This window comes from Lagenorhynchus albirostris, chromosome 3, assembly GCF_949774975.1.
Source record: "Lagenorhynchus albirostris chromosome 3, mLagAlb1.1, whole genome shotgun sequence".
Lineage (NCBI taxonomy): Eukaryota > Metazoa > Chordata > Mammalia > Artiodactyla > Delphinidae > Lagenorhynchus > Lagenorhynchus albirostris.
The window spans coordinates 26,493,387-26,508,790 of record NC_083097.1 but is presented as its reverse complement, the minus strand read 5'-3'; the positions used below and the strand labels follow the sequence as shown (position 1 = coordinate 26,508,790).

At 46.0% G+C, this 15,404-nt stretch overlaps 1 protein-coding gene across 2 annotated transcripts in view; it reads left to right on the top strand.

The window, feature by feature from the left end:
• The window catches only part of MTMR12 (myotubularin related protein 12), a 66,020-nt gene that overhangs the window by 35,827 nt on the left and 14,789 nt on the right, over nt 1-15,404 (top strand). For both annotated transcript variants that reach the window (XM_060146925.1, XM_060146926.1), the window contains exons 7-10: nt 1,958-2,087; nt 7,737-7,812; nt 14,239-14,345; nt 15,006-15,130. In XM_060146925.1, coding sequence (XP_060002908.1) covers nt 1,958-2,087; nt 7,737-7,812; nt 14,239-14,345; nt 15,006-15,130 — 438 coding nt within the window. The remainder of the gene's footprint in view (nt 1-1,957; nt 2,088-7,736; nt 7,813-14,238; nt 14,346-15,005; nt 15,131-15,404) is intronic.

The following is a 15,404-nucleotide window of genomic DNA, read 5'->3' as shown; positions in this document are numbered from 1 at the left end:
TAATAATTCACAAATGTACTTTGGCTAAAAGGTCCTAGGAGTATTGTTACTACTTATGTCCATGGGGGAATTTATTAATATTTGCATTTATTACTTTATGGAAATTTACTTTACTGCTGCCTGGGTTTGAATTCCATTTCTGCCATTGCCTAGCTCTGTGACCTTGGGCAAGTTAATTGGCCTTTCTGTGCTATATCTGTAAAATGGAGGAAATAATATTACCTACCCTGTAGGGTTGTGAGGATTGAGTTATTATATGTAATATGCTCAGGATAGTGCCTGGTGTACTAAGTGCTATGTAAGCTTAACTGTTGCTGTTGTTGTTGTTGTTGTTTTGTGGTACGCGGGCCTCTCACTGTTGTGGCCTCTCCGGTTGCGGAGCACAGGCTCCAGACACACGGGCTCAGTGGCCATGGCTCACGGGCCCAGCCGCTCCGCGGCACGTGGGATCTTCCCGGACTGGGGCACGAACCCGCGTCTTCTGCATCGGCAGGCGGGCTCTCAACCACTGCGCCACCAGGGAAGCCCCTTAACTGTTGTTTTTTAATCATTGTTTGTCTTATCATCCTTTGTACTATGATCTGTTTGTATTAAAAGGATTAGGTGGAAGTTTTATTAAACACTTTGCTTTTCCAGGAAGGCTTGATTTTTTTTTTTTGATATTTTTGTTTATTTTAAAAATTTGTTTATTTTTTTGGCTGTGTCGGGTCTTCATTGCGGCACACGGGCTTCTCTCTAGTTGTGGCACGCAGGTTTTCTCTCTCTAGTTGTGGCACGCAGGCTCCAGAGCGTGTGGGCTCTGTAGTTTGTGGCACGTGGCCTCTCTCGTTGAGGCGTGCGAGCTCAGTAGTTGTGGCGCGCGGGCTTAGTTGCCCCGTGGCATGTGGGATCTCAGTTTCCCGACCAGGGATCAAACCCATGTCTCCTGCATTGGAAAGTGGATTCTTTACCACTGGACCACCAGGGAGGTCCCAAGGCTTGTTTTTTTAAGATGTGCACAGGCTTGAATGAACTGATTTGTGTAAATACCCAGGGGTTGGGCTTCCCTGGTGGCGCAGTGGTTGAGAGTCCGTCTGCTGATGCAGGGGACACGGGTTCGTGCCCCAGTCCGGGAGGATCCCACATGCCGCGGAGCGGCTGGGCCCACGAGCCATGGCCGCTGAGCCTGAGCATCCGGAGCCTGTGCTCCACAATGGGAGAGGCCACAACACTGAGAGGCCCGCGTACCACAAAAAAAAAAAGAAAATACCCAAGGGTGTTTGGCACCCGTCACCCCCATCAAGCTGTTCTGTGACTTGGGAGAGGACCAAGGACACACCTGCTGGGCTGCAAGAGTAGTGCTCCTGGGCACTTCCTCCTAGCAGGTAGCGGCAAGGTTAGGGACAGAAGTCCCCGTCACTGTGATGTGGCCCTTGGCTTGCAGGCCCTGACCTTCACCATAGCTGTCTGATTTGTTTCTAGCCCTCAGAAACCAGGTGTCACACTGAAAACGCCTCTTTCGGGCAGTGCATCTTCACACTGAAGGAGGCTTCACACTCAGCAATCTGGCATGCTGTTCAAATGAGTTTGCCATCTTATGCACACATTGGTAGGGCTAAAAATATTTTATTATTTTAGCATTTGTGCCAAGCCTGTCTTTTAGTGCTGCACAGGATCTTTTTATGTTATATAAATTATCTCATGGTCAGATGACTGAAAATGGAGCTATAAATTACTTTTGCACGGAATGGAACAAGAACAGCTGCTTTCGCCCAGCACAAAAGACAGAGCCTCACTCATAATTTTGGATGAATGACAGAAAAAAGGAACAAGGTTAGGATGAAGCAGTGAGTTCATTCTGTGGGGATAAAAATGGGCTTAGTGGAGGAAGTTGGGGCCCACGGAGCCACTTTCACACCATTAAAATACCAGGGCTTCCTGACAAGATTTTACTGTCTTTCTCAATTTGTTTTGTTAGCTACTGAACCCAAGAACCATGCCGTAATGTTTGACACACTTCAGGACTGGTGTTGGGAGCTGGAGCGGACCAAAGGCAACATGAAGTACAAAGCAGTGAGTGTCAATGAAGGCTATAAAGTCTGTGAAAGGTAAGCTCTCAGTGTTGTGCTTTGCTTTTTGAACAGCTTTGTTGAGATTTAATTCACATGCCATACGATTCACCTGTTTGAAGTGTGTAGTGTTTTTTAGCACATACACAGGGTTGTGCAACCATCACTGCGGTCAATTTTAGAATATCTTCGTCATCCCCCAAATAACCCCTTACCCCTTAGTAGTCACTCCCCGTTCCCCCGCTCCCCACTGCCCCAGCCCTAGACAACCACTAACTACTTTCTGTCTCTATAGATTTGCCTATTCTTGGCATTTCACATAAATGGAACCATATAATACGTGGTCTTTGTGTCTGGCTTTTTTCACTTAACATAATGTTGTCAAGGCTCATCCACGTTTAGCATATATCAGGATTTCATTGTTTTATTACTGCTGAATAATATCCCATGATATGGGTATACCATATTTTATTTATCCATTCATCAGTTGATGGACACTGGCTTCTTTTCACTTTTTGGCTACTATGAATATGCTGCTGCAAACATTAGTATACAAGGTTTCATATGGACATGTATTTTCAGTTCTCTTGGGTATATTCCTAGGGGTGGAATTGGTGGGTCATATAGTAACTCTGCGTTTAACCTTTTGAGGAACTGTCAGACTGTTTTCCATAGCCACTGAACCATTTTTACACTCCCGTCAGCAACGTTATGAGGGTTCCACTTTCTCCACATTGATACTGTGCTTTTTTAAGAAACCCTTAAAGTATCCCTTAAAACATTCAGAAGTGAATTTGTCTTTTCCTTCCCATTATTATATCTGTAATCTAAATGTAAAACTTTTAGAGGCATTTCTGAATTTATATCATATTTGCTTTCCTTTTATCAAGCGTTTTATTTATTCATTCAATAAACATTTTTTAATATAAATTTATTTATTTATTTATTTTTGGCCGCATTGGGTCCTCGTTGCTATGCACGGGCCCCCTCTAGTTGCGGTGAGCGGGGACCGCTCTTTGTCACGGTGCGCGGGCTTCTCATTGCAGTGGCTTCTCTTGTTGTGGAGCACGGGCTCTAGGTGCGCGGGCTCAGTAGTTGTGGCACGTGGGCTCAGTAGTTGTGGCTCACGGGCTCCAGAGCACAGGCTCAGCAGTTGTGGCGCACAGGCTTAGTTGCTCCGCGGCAGGTGGGATCTTCCTGGACCCGGGCTCGAATTCGTGTCCCCTGCTTTGGCAGGCAGATTCCTAACCACTGCACCACCAGGGAAGTCCCTCAATAAACATTTCTGAGGGTCTCCTATGTGCCTGACAGTGTCCTGGCTACTGAAGATAGAGCCTAAAAATCCCTGCCCTCATGGAGCTTTCGTTCTAGAGGAAGAAAATGATGATAGAATAAGTGAGTAATTATAGTGTATTAAGAGGTAATAAGTGCTATGGAGAAAAACAGATCAGGCCAGGGACTGGGGCGTGCTGGAGATGTTGGCAGGAGGGTTGGTCAGGCAGAGGGAACAGCAGGTGCAAAGGCCCTGAGGTGAAATCTTGTCTGGCTTGTGTGAGGAACAGCGAGGAGCCCAGGGGTTGGAGAGGAGTGAGCAGGGGACAGAGCAGTAGGAGGTGTGATCAGGGAGGAGAGGGCCGGCTGGGTGCTGATGGGCAGGGAGGGTTTCAGAATTTATAGTGCAGTGCGGAGGAGTTTGAGCAGAGGCGTGATGTGATCTCACCTACATTTTTAAAGGATGACTCTGTGTAATCCTTTTTTTGAAACTTGAATCTTACTGTTTTGGAACATAATCCTCAACACCCTGCTGACAGTTTCAAAAAATTAGTATTTTCCTAGAGCATTTTGTACTTAAGGTTCTGAGGGGCCTTTTCAGTAGATCAGTTATTTTGGGGTTTTTTGGGTTTTTTTTGGGTTTTTTTTTTGCGGTACGTGGCCCTCTCACTGTTGCGGCCTCTCCCGTTGTGGAGCACAGGCTCTGGACGCACAGGCCCAGTGGCCATGGCTCACGGGTCCAGCCGCTCCGCAGCATGTGGGATCCTCCCGGACCGGGACACGAACCCATGTCCCCTGCGTCGGCAGGCGGACTCTCAACCACTGCGCCACCAGGAAAGCCCCAGTAGATCAGTTTTGATTTTGATCAGTCTCAGACACTTACAAGGTTAGCCCTCTCGTTACAGCACAAACTAGGGTGACAGTGGGGAGGGGCCTGCAGGGCAGGTGTCGGATCACACCCCCCATGCCCACGCTGCCCCTCCTCCCCTCTTTATAGTCACAAAGCTTGGAAAGGGAGAACAAGCGCTCAGTCAGGAGGAGGTCAGAAAGCCCTGCTCCTAGGAGGTGATATTTCGTAATGTGATGTTGACACTGATAGAAGGCATGCCCATTCCCAGGATCCTGCCACATACTGATTAAATTCATTGGTATTTGCATAGGTGGCAGCACATCAGAAATATACCAGGTAGAGAAGGTGGGTGGAGTGGGGTGTCAGGGGGTTCTAATTAGTGGTCGGGGGGAGAATGGAGCCTCAGCGAGATTTTGCTGCTCAGAGCACTCGGTGCAGACTCACTCCCCCTGGACTGCCCCAGCCATGCACTCGCCCCTGCGCTTCTGCCCCACAGGGATGATGCGGGAAAAGCTGTGCTGTTTCTTACCTGGCACTGTGGTAGCTGCCTGCACGGCCCCCCCCACTCTGGCCCGCGGCATCCATTCTTCCCCTGCTTCATTGGCTCCTTGCTCTTCATGGTAGAGAGGATAAAACTTCTAACAGGCCCTTCATGGCTTGCCTCATGCCTAACTCTCCAGCTTTGCGTGTACCCCTCCAGCCACCCTGAGTCCCTCCTGTGGGCCTTGCCTGTGCGGTCTGTCTAGGATGCTCCTTTTGCGTCCAGCTTTACTAGTGAGTTACCTCCACTTCACCGGTCAGATCTCTGCCCAGGTGTCTCTTTTAGGGAGTCTTCCCAAGACTAGATGAGGTCTCCCGTGAGAGCTTTCATTGCACTGTGTGCCTCTCTCCTTAGCACCTCCTCCGATCGTGAGTTTATTCTTATCTGTATCACCATTTGGTTAATGTTTGTTTCTGCAGCCCATCAGTCCTGGGGAATCAAGGACACTGTTTTGGTTCATCTTTATATCCTCAGTACCAAGTATAGTGCCTGACTTATAAGACCCACTCAATAAATTGGGAACAGTGAATAAATTAACGAATGCCCCAGTGGTAAGAGAAGACCCCGGCCAGTTTGGATAAGAATAAGAAACTGAGTGTCTACTTTGCCTTCTCCTGTAAAGGCTTTCTTCATGCCACCTCCCTGTGAAGGTATAAGAAGGTCCTCAACCCTGTCGGGAGTGTGTAACACAGGGGAACCTAGGAATTGATGCAGCCACAGGAAGACACTGCTGCTCTGGTGGTGTCGCTCTGGGGGTTCCCTCACCCTAACTGAGGTGGTGCCTAAGAGGATCATACAACCTTCCTTGAATAAGGTCAGCTTATATGTGGAGAGGCTGTTTACTTTGTATTCAAAACTCCTCCTGGTGACTAAAATGAGTGCTGTCCCAGGTGGGAGGGTCAGTTGCTTGTAGACATCGGGAGTCTCCCAGCAGAGCCTCCGTAGAACCACCTTGAGTTCACTGGGACAGGAGGGGACATCAGAAACCTCCCCACTGGTGCAGAGCTGTCCCTCTCTTTGCAGCCTCCTTTCTTCAGTGACTGCATGGTACACACGCTAGTACACTGGGTTCTGACATTTTTTTCCCCGTTGGTGAAAGACTGTTCATAAGGCACAATTAACTTGTGAAATGTTCAACCACACTAGTAGAGGAAGTCATGGAAATTTTTTAAAGCAGTGTGGCCCCATCCGAACTTTGTCGAATGAGCCTCTGGGGAAGGAGCTGAGAATCTGGCTTACACAAAGCCCACGGGCAACTCTCCTGTGAGGGCTGGGAAACACTTGTCTGTTTGTAAGTTGCCATCTAAGGCGCTGCTTCTCATGGTTGACTGTGCAGCCCAGTCCCCTGGGGAGCTTGTGAAAGTGCAGATTCTGCTCCTGTAGGCCGGGGCTGCTTTCCTTCTAAGTGTCCCGGTAATGCTGCTGTACACTTTGACTAGCAGGACCTTCTAGAACAACAGCTGTCATCCTGATTACACACCTGGAGAGCTTTGACACCTCTGATATTTCATAGTTCTGCGGTGGAGTCTGGACACTGGGAATTTTTAAATCTTCCTGTGTGGTTTTAACAGGCAGCCTGAGTTTGAGAGTCATTGATCTGTGAAGAGGTTTTTGCTTCAGTGACAGCACCTGAAGAAGGGATAGTAAGCCCACCCACTCAAGCGGACGTGAAAGAAAATATTCCAAGCACTTCGGAACCTCTAAAGCCAAATAATTCTTCTACGTTTTAATGGTCTGAGGTATCTTAGCCTTGACCAGTTGTTCCCAAACCTGGTTTTACATCACAATATTATGGGAGCTTTGTTCCTTTTAATTACCTTTAAGATATTTTTTTAAGTGGAAAATTTCAAGCAGTATAAAAGAAAAGAGAATTTGATGAATTCCTTTAACCCGTCACCCAGCTTCAACAGTTACTAACTCATGGCTAGTCTCTGTGCCTCTACCTACTCCAACCCTCCCCCTCCCCCGTCCTGCTCAACTATTTTGAAATAAATCCTAGAGCTCATCACATTTCATTCATAAATGTTTAAGTTTTACATCTCTAAGAATGAAGGACTCTTTTTATAAACATAATCATAAAAGCATTATCACACCTTTCACATTTAACATTTGATTCCTTAGTATCATTCAGTACCCAGTCAAGTGTTGAGATTTTTCCCATTGTTTTATAAATTCTCAAAACAATTTATTTTTCATCGTTTTATCTGTTTTATCATTAATCAAGATTCAGTGAGGGACTTCCCTGATGGCTCAGTGGTTAAGAATCCACCTGCCAATGCAGGGGACACGAGTTCAGTCCTGGTCTGGAAAGGTCCCACATGTCGTGGAGCAACTAAGCCCGTGTGCCACAACTGCTGAGCCTGTGCTCTAGAGCCCGCGAGCCACAACTACTGAGCCCGTGCGCTGTAACTACTGAAGCCCGCGTGCTCTAGGGCCCATGTGCCGCAGCTACTGAAGCCTGCGTGCCTAGAGCCTGTGCTCCACAACAAGAGAAGCCACCACAATAAGAAGCCTTCCCACTGCAACGAAGAGTACCCCTTGCTCGCCACAAGTAGAGAAAGCCCATGTGCAGCAACGAAGACCCAACGCAGCCAAAAAAAAAAAGATTCGATGAGATTGATATCTTGAAAACTGATAGGTTTCTTAAACTTCTTAATCTATAGAGGCTCACACTATTAGCTTTTTCTTGCAGTTTATTTGAAGAAACCAGGCCACTTGACTGATAGTTAGTTTCCTACAGTCTGGATTTTGATGAGTACATTGCCATGGTGATTTTATTCATGAGGAAACAGACCCAGAGAGGTGGGGCAACTTACCTAGGGTTACACAGAATCAGAGGCAGAGCTAGGATTTAGATTCCTGATTGATTTCGACAGAGACGGTTCATCTGCACTGGTTTTTCTTAAGAGGGAAACGTGGTCCATGTCATGACACTCTGCTTAACTTCCTGTGTTCATTGACGTTGAGCTTTCATATTTAATGAATTAACTCCAGCACTAAAACCGATGACATCTCTTTCTTCTAGGTTGCCAGCATACTTTGTTGTCCCCACCCCTCTTCCTGAGGAGGACGTGCCACGCTTCCATGGTCATGGCATACCAGTAAGTGCATCTGGAAACCCTAAATGCATGGCTTGCTCATTGGCCCATCCTGGCAGATTATCCTACTTAAAGCCCTTGGCTTTGGTATTAAAGAGTTTGTCCTCAGTCCAAGAGCAATCTAAAAATATCTTAGGGACTCCCTAGAGGAGCCTCTTTGATAATGAGGTTCCTGGGGTCAGAGTTCTAAAGTTTTCACAGATGCACTGGAGTTCTTAGCAGAGACATCCTTAAAGAGCTTTTGGGGGATTACAGGCCAGTCTGGTGTTGAAAGCCAGCCTAATTTAACACCTAAATTGTTTTGAGGCTGAGCCGACCCCGTAAGGGTAGTAGAGTTTAAGGTTCCTTTTGGCCCACACCATTAATCTTGAATGGGCATGGCCGAGTTTCCTCCCAGAGACAACATGCAGAGCTTGCTTAGTTTTCACAGAATAGACTGGGATGGGAGCCATATTTAGTGTGTCACTGATCAGAGAAAGCAAGACCCTGGCAGTTATTCCAGTTTCTGATTGGCAGTTGGGAGTTGCCAAGCCTGCAGGGAATTGAGTACAGAATGAGAATTACAGACAAATGCTGTGCTATGCACATGGCTGGTTCACCAAAAAGGTCACTCCTGTAATGGGAGGTGACATGTCTAAGCAGGGGTCACATGCCCAGAAGTGTATGCAGGCCAGGTGGGTAATGAGTGTGGTCCTTGCAATGAAGCAGAGACCCTCTGCCTGGATGAAGGGCTGGCTGCTCTTCTCCGCCGGCCCGTTTGTGCCATGTGGGAATACGGGCCTGGTCTTGCCAGATGTCCAGACTTCTCAGGAGAAATCAGAGACATGGATTTTTATGTGAGTTTTCCCGATCTCTAAATGTGTGCAGCTGTTCACAACTGATTCAGATGTTTAAAAAACATGTCTTTGGGCCAGAGTTGGTTCACGTGCCACCAGTGTGCCACCTTTGATTTAGAGCAGTGGTTCTCAAACTTCCTGGTCTCAGGACTCTTTACACTCTTAAAAAGCATTGAGGGGCTCAAAGAGTTTTTGTTTATGTGGTTGTATCTGTTGATATTTGCCATATTAGAAATTAAAACTGAAAAACTGCTTAATGTTTATTTTAGTAAAAAACTCATTACATGTTAACATAAAAATTTCTGTGAAAAATAACTATATTGTCCAAAACAAAAAAATAGAATAGTACTGTTTTACATTTTTGAAAATAGAAGACAGCTACATTCTCACATCTTCTCACTTCCTTCAGTCTGTTGTGGTATATTAGGGTGTGGTTGAAGTACATGAAGAAAATCCAGCCTCACACGGATGTGTATTTGGGAAAGGGAGGAGTATTTAATAGCCTTTTCAGAGAATATGAAAATATTATTCTTTGACAGTATAACGAAAAATTGCTAAGTGGTGGTTTCATAAAGATTAATTGCAATAAGGAAACTGAAAACATAGTCAATGAACTTTTCATTCACTGCTAAATTAAAATCCATTGGTCTGTCTTGTACTTTGAATGGGTCTTAAAACATGCATGATTTAAAAACATAATACATTGGTCGTTTAGAAAGTATTAGCTCACTAGGTTATACAGGTCATACAAATTTTTTTAAAAAAATAAATTTATTTTTATTTTTGGCTGCGTTGGGTCTTCGTTGCTGCACGCGGGCTTTCTCTAGTTGCGGTGAGCGGGGGCTACTCTTTGTTACAGCGCGCAGGCTTCTCCTTGCAGTGGCTTCTCTTGTTGCTGAGCACGGGCTCTAGGCGCGCGGGCTTCAGTAGTTGTGGTACGTGGGCTCAGTTGTTGTGGCTCACGGGCTCTAGAGCACAGGCTCAGTAGTTGTGGCACACGGGCTTAGTTGCTCCGCGGCATGTGGGATCTTCCCGGACTAGGGCTCGAACCCATGTCCCCTGCATTGGCAGGCAGATTGATTCTTAACCACTGCGCCACCAGGGAAGTCCCAGGTCATCCAAATATTGACATGCTTTCTTAGATAAAAATCACGTTTGTTAATATCATCCCTGTCTCATCAGGAAAGTCTTTAAATATTGGGAATTTGTCCAGCTAAAAAGGCAGAGACTAGTTTTACAAAGTTCTAATTTTTGCTTGAAAGTTCAACTTTTATCATTGGCAACAAATTGTCAGTTGTTTTCCTTAAGGGGATAGGCTCACTTCATTCTTGTTTTTTGTTTTTTTTTTTCCTAAAGAATGAATGTGCCAGATACCGAAGTCTGAACACCCGTAGTTTGTCTGTCATTCACTCTTTCAGTTACAAGAATACAGCAGGTAGCTCAGCTCTCGAGTCAGTCTCATAGGTGCTTTTCCCTGAGACAGACACTTCCATGCTTTGTTTCCACTCCATCACACAGAATAGAAAAAATATTAGTATTAAATATTAAATGTAGTGATCAAGATTAATATAATTCATAATGTTTAGTTCTTCATTATGGACATTCTGAAGTGAAACAATTATTTTTCTTCAAGTTTGTGGCAGTGAAGAATACAGTGGCGACCAGTGCTGTTGGTAGCAATACCTTGGTTGGTACCAAGGCACCAGCAGTTGTAACACTATCAGTGCCAATGTCAACACAGTGAAAAAGACAAATTATATCTTAGTAATATTCTCAGGCCACCTGTAAGGGAGGGTCTTGGGATCTGTAGACAACATTTTGAGAATGTTTTAGAAGAATAAACATGAGGGTCTTCATCCGTCAACCTTTCATAGATGACTCTAGGAGAAGGGGTATGCTCTGTGGGAAGAAACCAAGATGAATTGTCTACACACTTGGGAATAGGCTGCTTCTCCATCCAGCATTATATGAAATTTCACTACTCTCTGTTCTAGCCAGGCCTTGGGGCTGAGAAGTAGAAACTGTCCTGAGAAGACCTGTCCTGAGGAGTCAGCAACAGAACTTTGATAGAAACTGTAGGAAGGCATTCTCATTTTATTAGATCAGCCTTAATGATGTGTCCTGAAAGTCGTAGTGGAGCTTGTGATGCATGGACAGTGGAAAAATATTACACAAAATGGAGTTTACACATTCACTCAGGGAGCACAGCTCTCAATACACATCACGTAAAATTTACCACTGGTGACAGTGAATATGTTCACAATGTTGTACAGCCGTTATCGCTAGTCTGAGAACATTTCCGTATCTCTGCTTTTTCACCCTGACTTTTCATCTAGTCTGGTCTTTCCTGCCTCCACTTAACTCCTGTTCGGGGAAGACCTGCATCATTTGTGATTTCAGTCATGCCCTTGCTGCCATTCTAGAGACTGTGGCCTCCTGGACCCTCTGCTGTACTCCAGTCCTGAGTATTTATGCTTTTGCTGCGGGGCTAGTGAACATTGCTACAGATTGTTCAGACCAAACAGCAGAGCGTTTTAATGGGATACGTGAAAACTGTTACCTTGCTTCACTTGGGCCCCTGTTCTGCTCAGCAGCCTGTCAGTGACTCCCTCTGGTTCCAGTGTCGTTCTTCCCTGGGGCCAGGGTAGCCATTTTTTCATTCTCTTTAAGTTGGCGATCCCACCCTTAACTCTCTTACTGTCATCGACCACCTTTCCCTTAGTCCCGAGGGGTCTTGGAGAGCGAGCGACAAGACCTCCTTCCTCCTCCTGTGGTCTCTCTGTGCTCCTTCATCTCCGACCCAGACCTCTGCCCGGGCTCTCTATCTCCTCTGCCCTGGATTTGTCTTCCGTTGCTCTGCCCCTTCCGCGTGTATCTCCGGAGATTCTGCTCTCTTGAAGGCATTCTCAAGTCTCCCTCACCTGAAGAAGCCCTTCCTTAACAGTTGAGCGCGGGCTTGTTCTCCTTGCCTGCACTGCCTGTACTTCAGGACTGTACCGATTCTCTCTGCTTGCCTCTACCCCCTTTCCTCTTGCAGCAGGGCTTCTGCCCGCCCCCACTCTGCTGTTGACGCTCAGAGTCACTGAGCCTGGGTGGCCCCCGTTCTCTACACCGTCAGTCACTGTAGTTCTGGGTGAACCCCCCCCCCCCTTTTTGCCTTTTAAATTCCTATCTTGGCTTTGGAAACACGATGCTGTCTTGGTCCTCTTACCTCCTTAGTGGTTCCTTTCCTTCTTTCTTACGCTGCTCTCTAGCCTCCAATTGTAGAGGCTCCCCTAAAGCTCTTTGGCTCTATTAAGAGAGACACCTTAAGATGTACCAAATAATGTACAAGCTATTAGGTATAAAGTAAGCTGCAAGGGTATATTGAACACCATGGGTAATATAGCCAACGTTTTATAGTAACTATAAATGGAGTATAAGCTTTAAAAATTGTGACTCACTATATCGTACACCTGTAACTTATATGGTACATCAGCTATACTTCAATTTAAAAAAGACCAAAAAAAAAAGATCTACCAAATAATGAATAATGAAAAAAAATGATCTACCAAATAAACAGGATTATCACACTGATTCTTGTGTGTTGTCAAGTCATTCTTACTAAGAACCCTGTGGCCCTTTCTCAGACAGAAATTGTACATATTACAATAGGAGAAGACATATGTCTTTTGCTAAATTCCTGTGAGAAGTCTCTCTCGGACCAAGAATTTTGCTTGTTTTCTATTTACTGTTTCAAACAGCGAATGTAAGGGAATTGTCCCTTTGTGCCTCAGCTGGGAGGTGACAGTTGAGCCCCAAATAGGAAATGAGCTGTGGTTGAATGTCACCAAGAGCAGATTCTTTCTGCCCCAGGAGAGGAGATGAAAAGGCTTAAGAACACTTAACTTCCTAGAACGTGTCACGAGTCATGGCTAAGAGTGTCCCCCCCATCTCAGAGTGAGCTGCACCCACCGGGGGGCAGGAGTGCCTGGGCGTGACGTTGGAAAACGGGGTAAGAGGGAAGCAAGGGGCCCGCTGATTTGTCTCACTGTTCCAACACTTCGTCTCGTTAGGAGCTTACAGAGTCGGTGCTCTTTGGGCAGCTCCTGAAGCAGTTCTGCGTCCCTGTGGCCTCGCTCCGGGGTGGGCTCACGTCTCTTCCACTGAAGCTGGCAGGCAGCTCCTGTGTCCAGAGCTGCAGTCCTGCCTTCTTCTCCTAAGTCATAATCCTCATCTTGGGAGTCTCCTCAGTATCTTCACACAGATGTCCTGTGGGCACTAGGCACCCAGCATACCCAATACTGATTCATCATCTTCCCCTGAACCCCAAAGCGGTTCCTCTTTCTGACTTTCTAAGCGTGGTGCAGAATGTCGCCTGGGTTTGCTGATCTCTGATCTCCAGCCCAGGATGCTGCTGGCACACCAGTGTGTGGTCTCTACGGTGCAGATGACTGGCAAGAGGGCGCCTCTCTGGGCAGCTGAAATCCTCCTGGTCTGCCTTTGAGCCGGGGCCCGAAGGCTTGGTCAGCAGAGCAGTGCTGGGCTTTCGCCACCGTTGAACCCTTAACCAGACCTTTATACGGGGCACAAAATCCACAGCCGTACTCCCCGGCCCCAACCAATCTTCCCCTCTTCTCCATTACAGGCTCTCCTGGCAGGTTACTTTGCCCCCTAGTCAGTTCTAATCTCCTTGTGTTCCTATACAGCAGAGCACACAAATGAAACTCCCACTGTATCCAGAAAAATGCCTAAACACTTGAATCAGTCACTTACGGGCATTCATATGATTTCTTTCTCTGTTGCCGTCCCTTTGTTGTTCATTGAAATTCCCTTCTCCTGTGGTTTGCCACATTCTACTTCCTATTATATTTGCAAATTTATTTCCCCTTTTAGGATATAAGCACCTTGAAGGTAGACAAAGTACCTTAGCCCTCTTTCCATCCTCTCACAACCTAATTCAGTGCCTTGCATGTACAAGTCTCTTACCAATGTATGTTGAATAACCAGCTTCCCATGCTTTCTTGCGTGGACTTTCTCTAACGGTGGGAGCTGCCCCCTTTTGGCCATCCAAGTGGAGCACGGCCTTGAGAAGTCACCGCTGCACTGTCTGTGCACCTTGGGGAAGTTATTCGGTCTCTCCAAGCCTCAGTTTCTTGTCGTTAGTGGGGATAATACTTATACCTGTCTCAGAGTGTGACTGTGAGAATTAAATGACTTAATTCATGTAAAATCCTGAGATAATGAGCTGCACTCCAGTGATAGTTTCTATCCTAATAATCCTAATAATAATGATGATGATGATGTTGTTGTTTTTATCATCATCATCCAGGTTCCCAGCACTAAAGCCAAGTCAAAAGGTAATGTTAGGCTATAAGCGAGTCTGAGTGTGACCACCTAGACCTGAGTTTCTGTTGTTGTTGTCTTTAAGACTAAATCAGCCTTTTTCATTATGAGTATAACACATTTATTCCTTGGCATAACAAAGTTGAATATATTCAGCTATTTCATATTGAAGGTGTACATTTCCCTGTATGAATTCAAATGCTAAGCTTACCTGTCCTCTGTTAGGTGGTTTACGTTACATCTGGAAAACCTTTATTCCCCTTTGCAGATATGGTGTTGGTCCTGCCACAGCGGATGTGCCCTTTTGAAAATGTCAGCACTGCCCAAAGAACAGGATGATGGCATTTTACAAATCCAAAAGAACTTCTTGGATGGGTCGGTACTGTTGTACATTTTGTTATCGTTTAGTTAGCTCAGTTTTTGTTTTCTGAGAAGCAGGGAACAGTTCTTGGTAGTTGGTCCATTTCAGTTTACCTGCTGATAAAGCACTTAGTGCTGGGGATACAGTTTAGAGTGGTCGTCTTTAATTTGAAAGGAGTGAGTGTAACATAATCATGAAGCACCTCAGCTGCATTGTGTTTAGAGATGCACGCTGAAGCATTTAGGGGGAAGTGGCATGATTTCTGTAATGTTGACAGCTGTCAAATCTAGGTCAAGGTATATGTCACTGTGTTATTCTTTTCTGCTTTTCTGCATGTTTGAAAATTTTCAAAATTAAAAGTTTAAAAAAAAAACTAAACTGGATGAATTTAAAAACAGAAAAGGAGTAGACTTTGGAGTTAAATTGCCTTGGTTCAAATCCTGGCTCTTTCAGGTGATAAACTTTCGTAATCTTGGGCCGGGTGGCTCTGCCCCTTGTTCCTGCATCCCCACCTCTGCTGGCTGGGAGCGGCAGCGGGCAGTAGTTGCCTCGTTGGGGAGGATTCAGTGGGAGCTCTTCACACAGACCTGGGCGCCCAGGAAGTGCTCAGGAAAAACGAACTCTTTCTAACTCATGCCTGCTCTTCTAATCTCTTGTTACTTTTTGTTACCTAGAATTTATAAGACCATCCACAGGCCACCCTATGAAATTGTTAAAACTGAAGACCTGTCAAGCAACTTCCTATCCCTGCAGGAAATCCAGACGGCCTACTCTAAATTTAAACAGCTGTTTCTGATAGGTGAGAAGAATGCCGAGCAAAAACTTTCTGTCAGATGGGGAAAGACATGCCGCGTGGATCAGGTGAAAGTCGGTGCCATTCCCCTGGGTTCCTCATGGCTGTACACAGAGGTTCCCGGCCGTGAGGGTTGGTGTCACGGAGCGGAGGGGCCAGTCACCACGGGGCCAGCTGCCCTCGGTACACTTGCTGCCACCATTTTGCTCCAGGCTCTTGCCCCACTCTTGCCGCTTCTCAGGGCAGTGAACACAGAGCCACCGTCCTCCTCTCTTCCTTC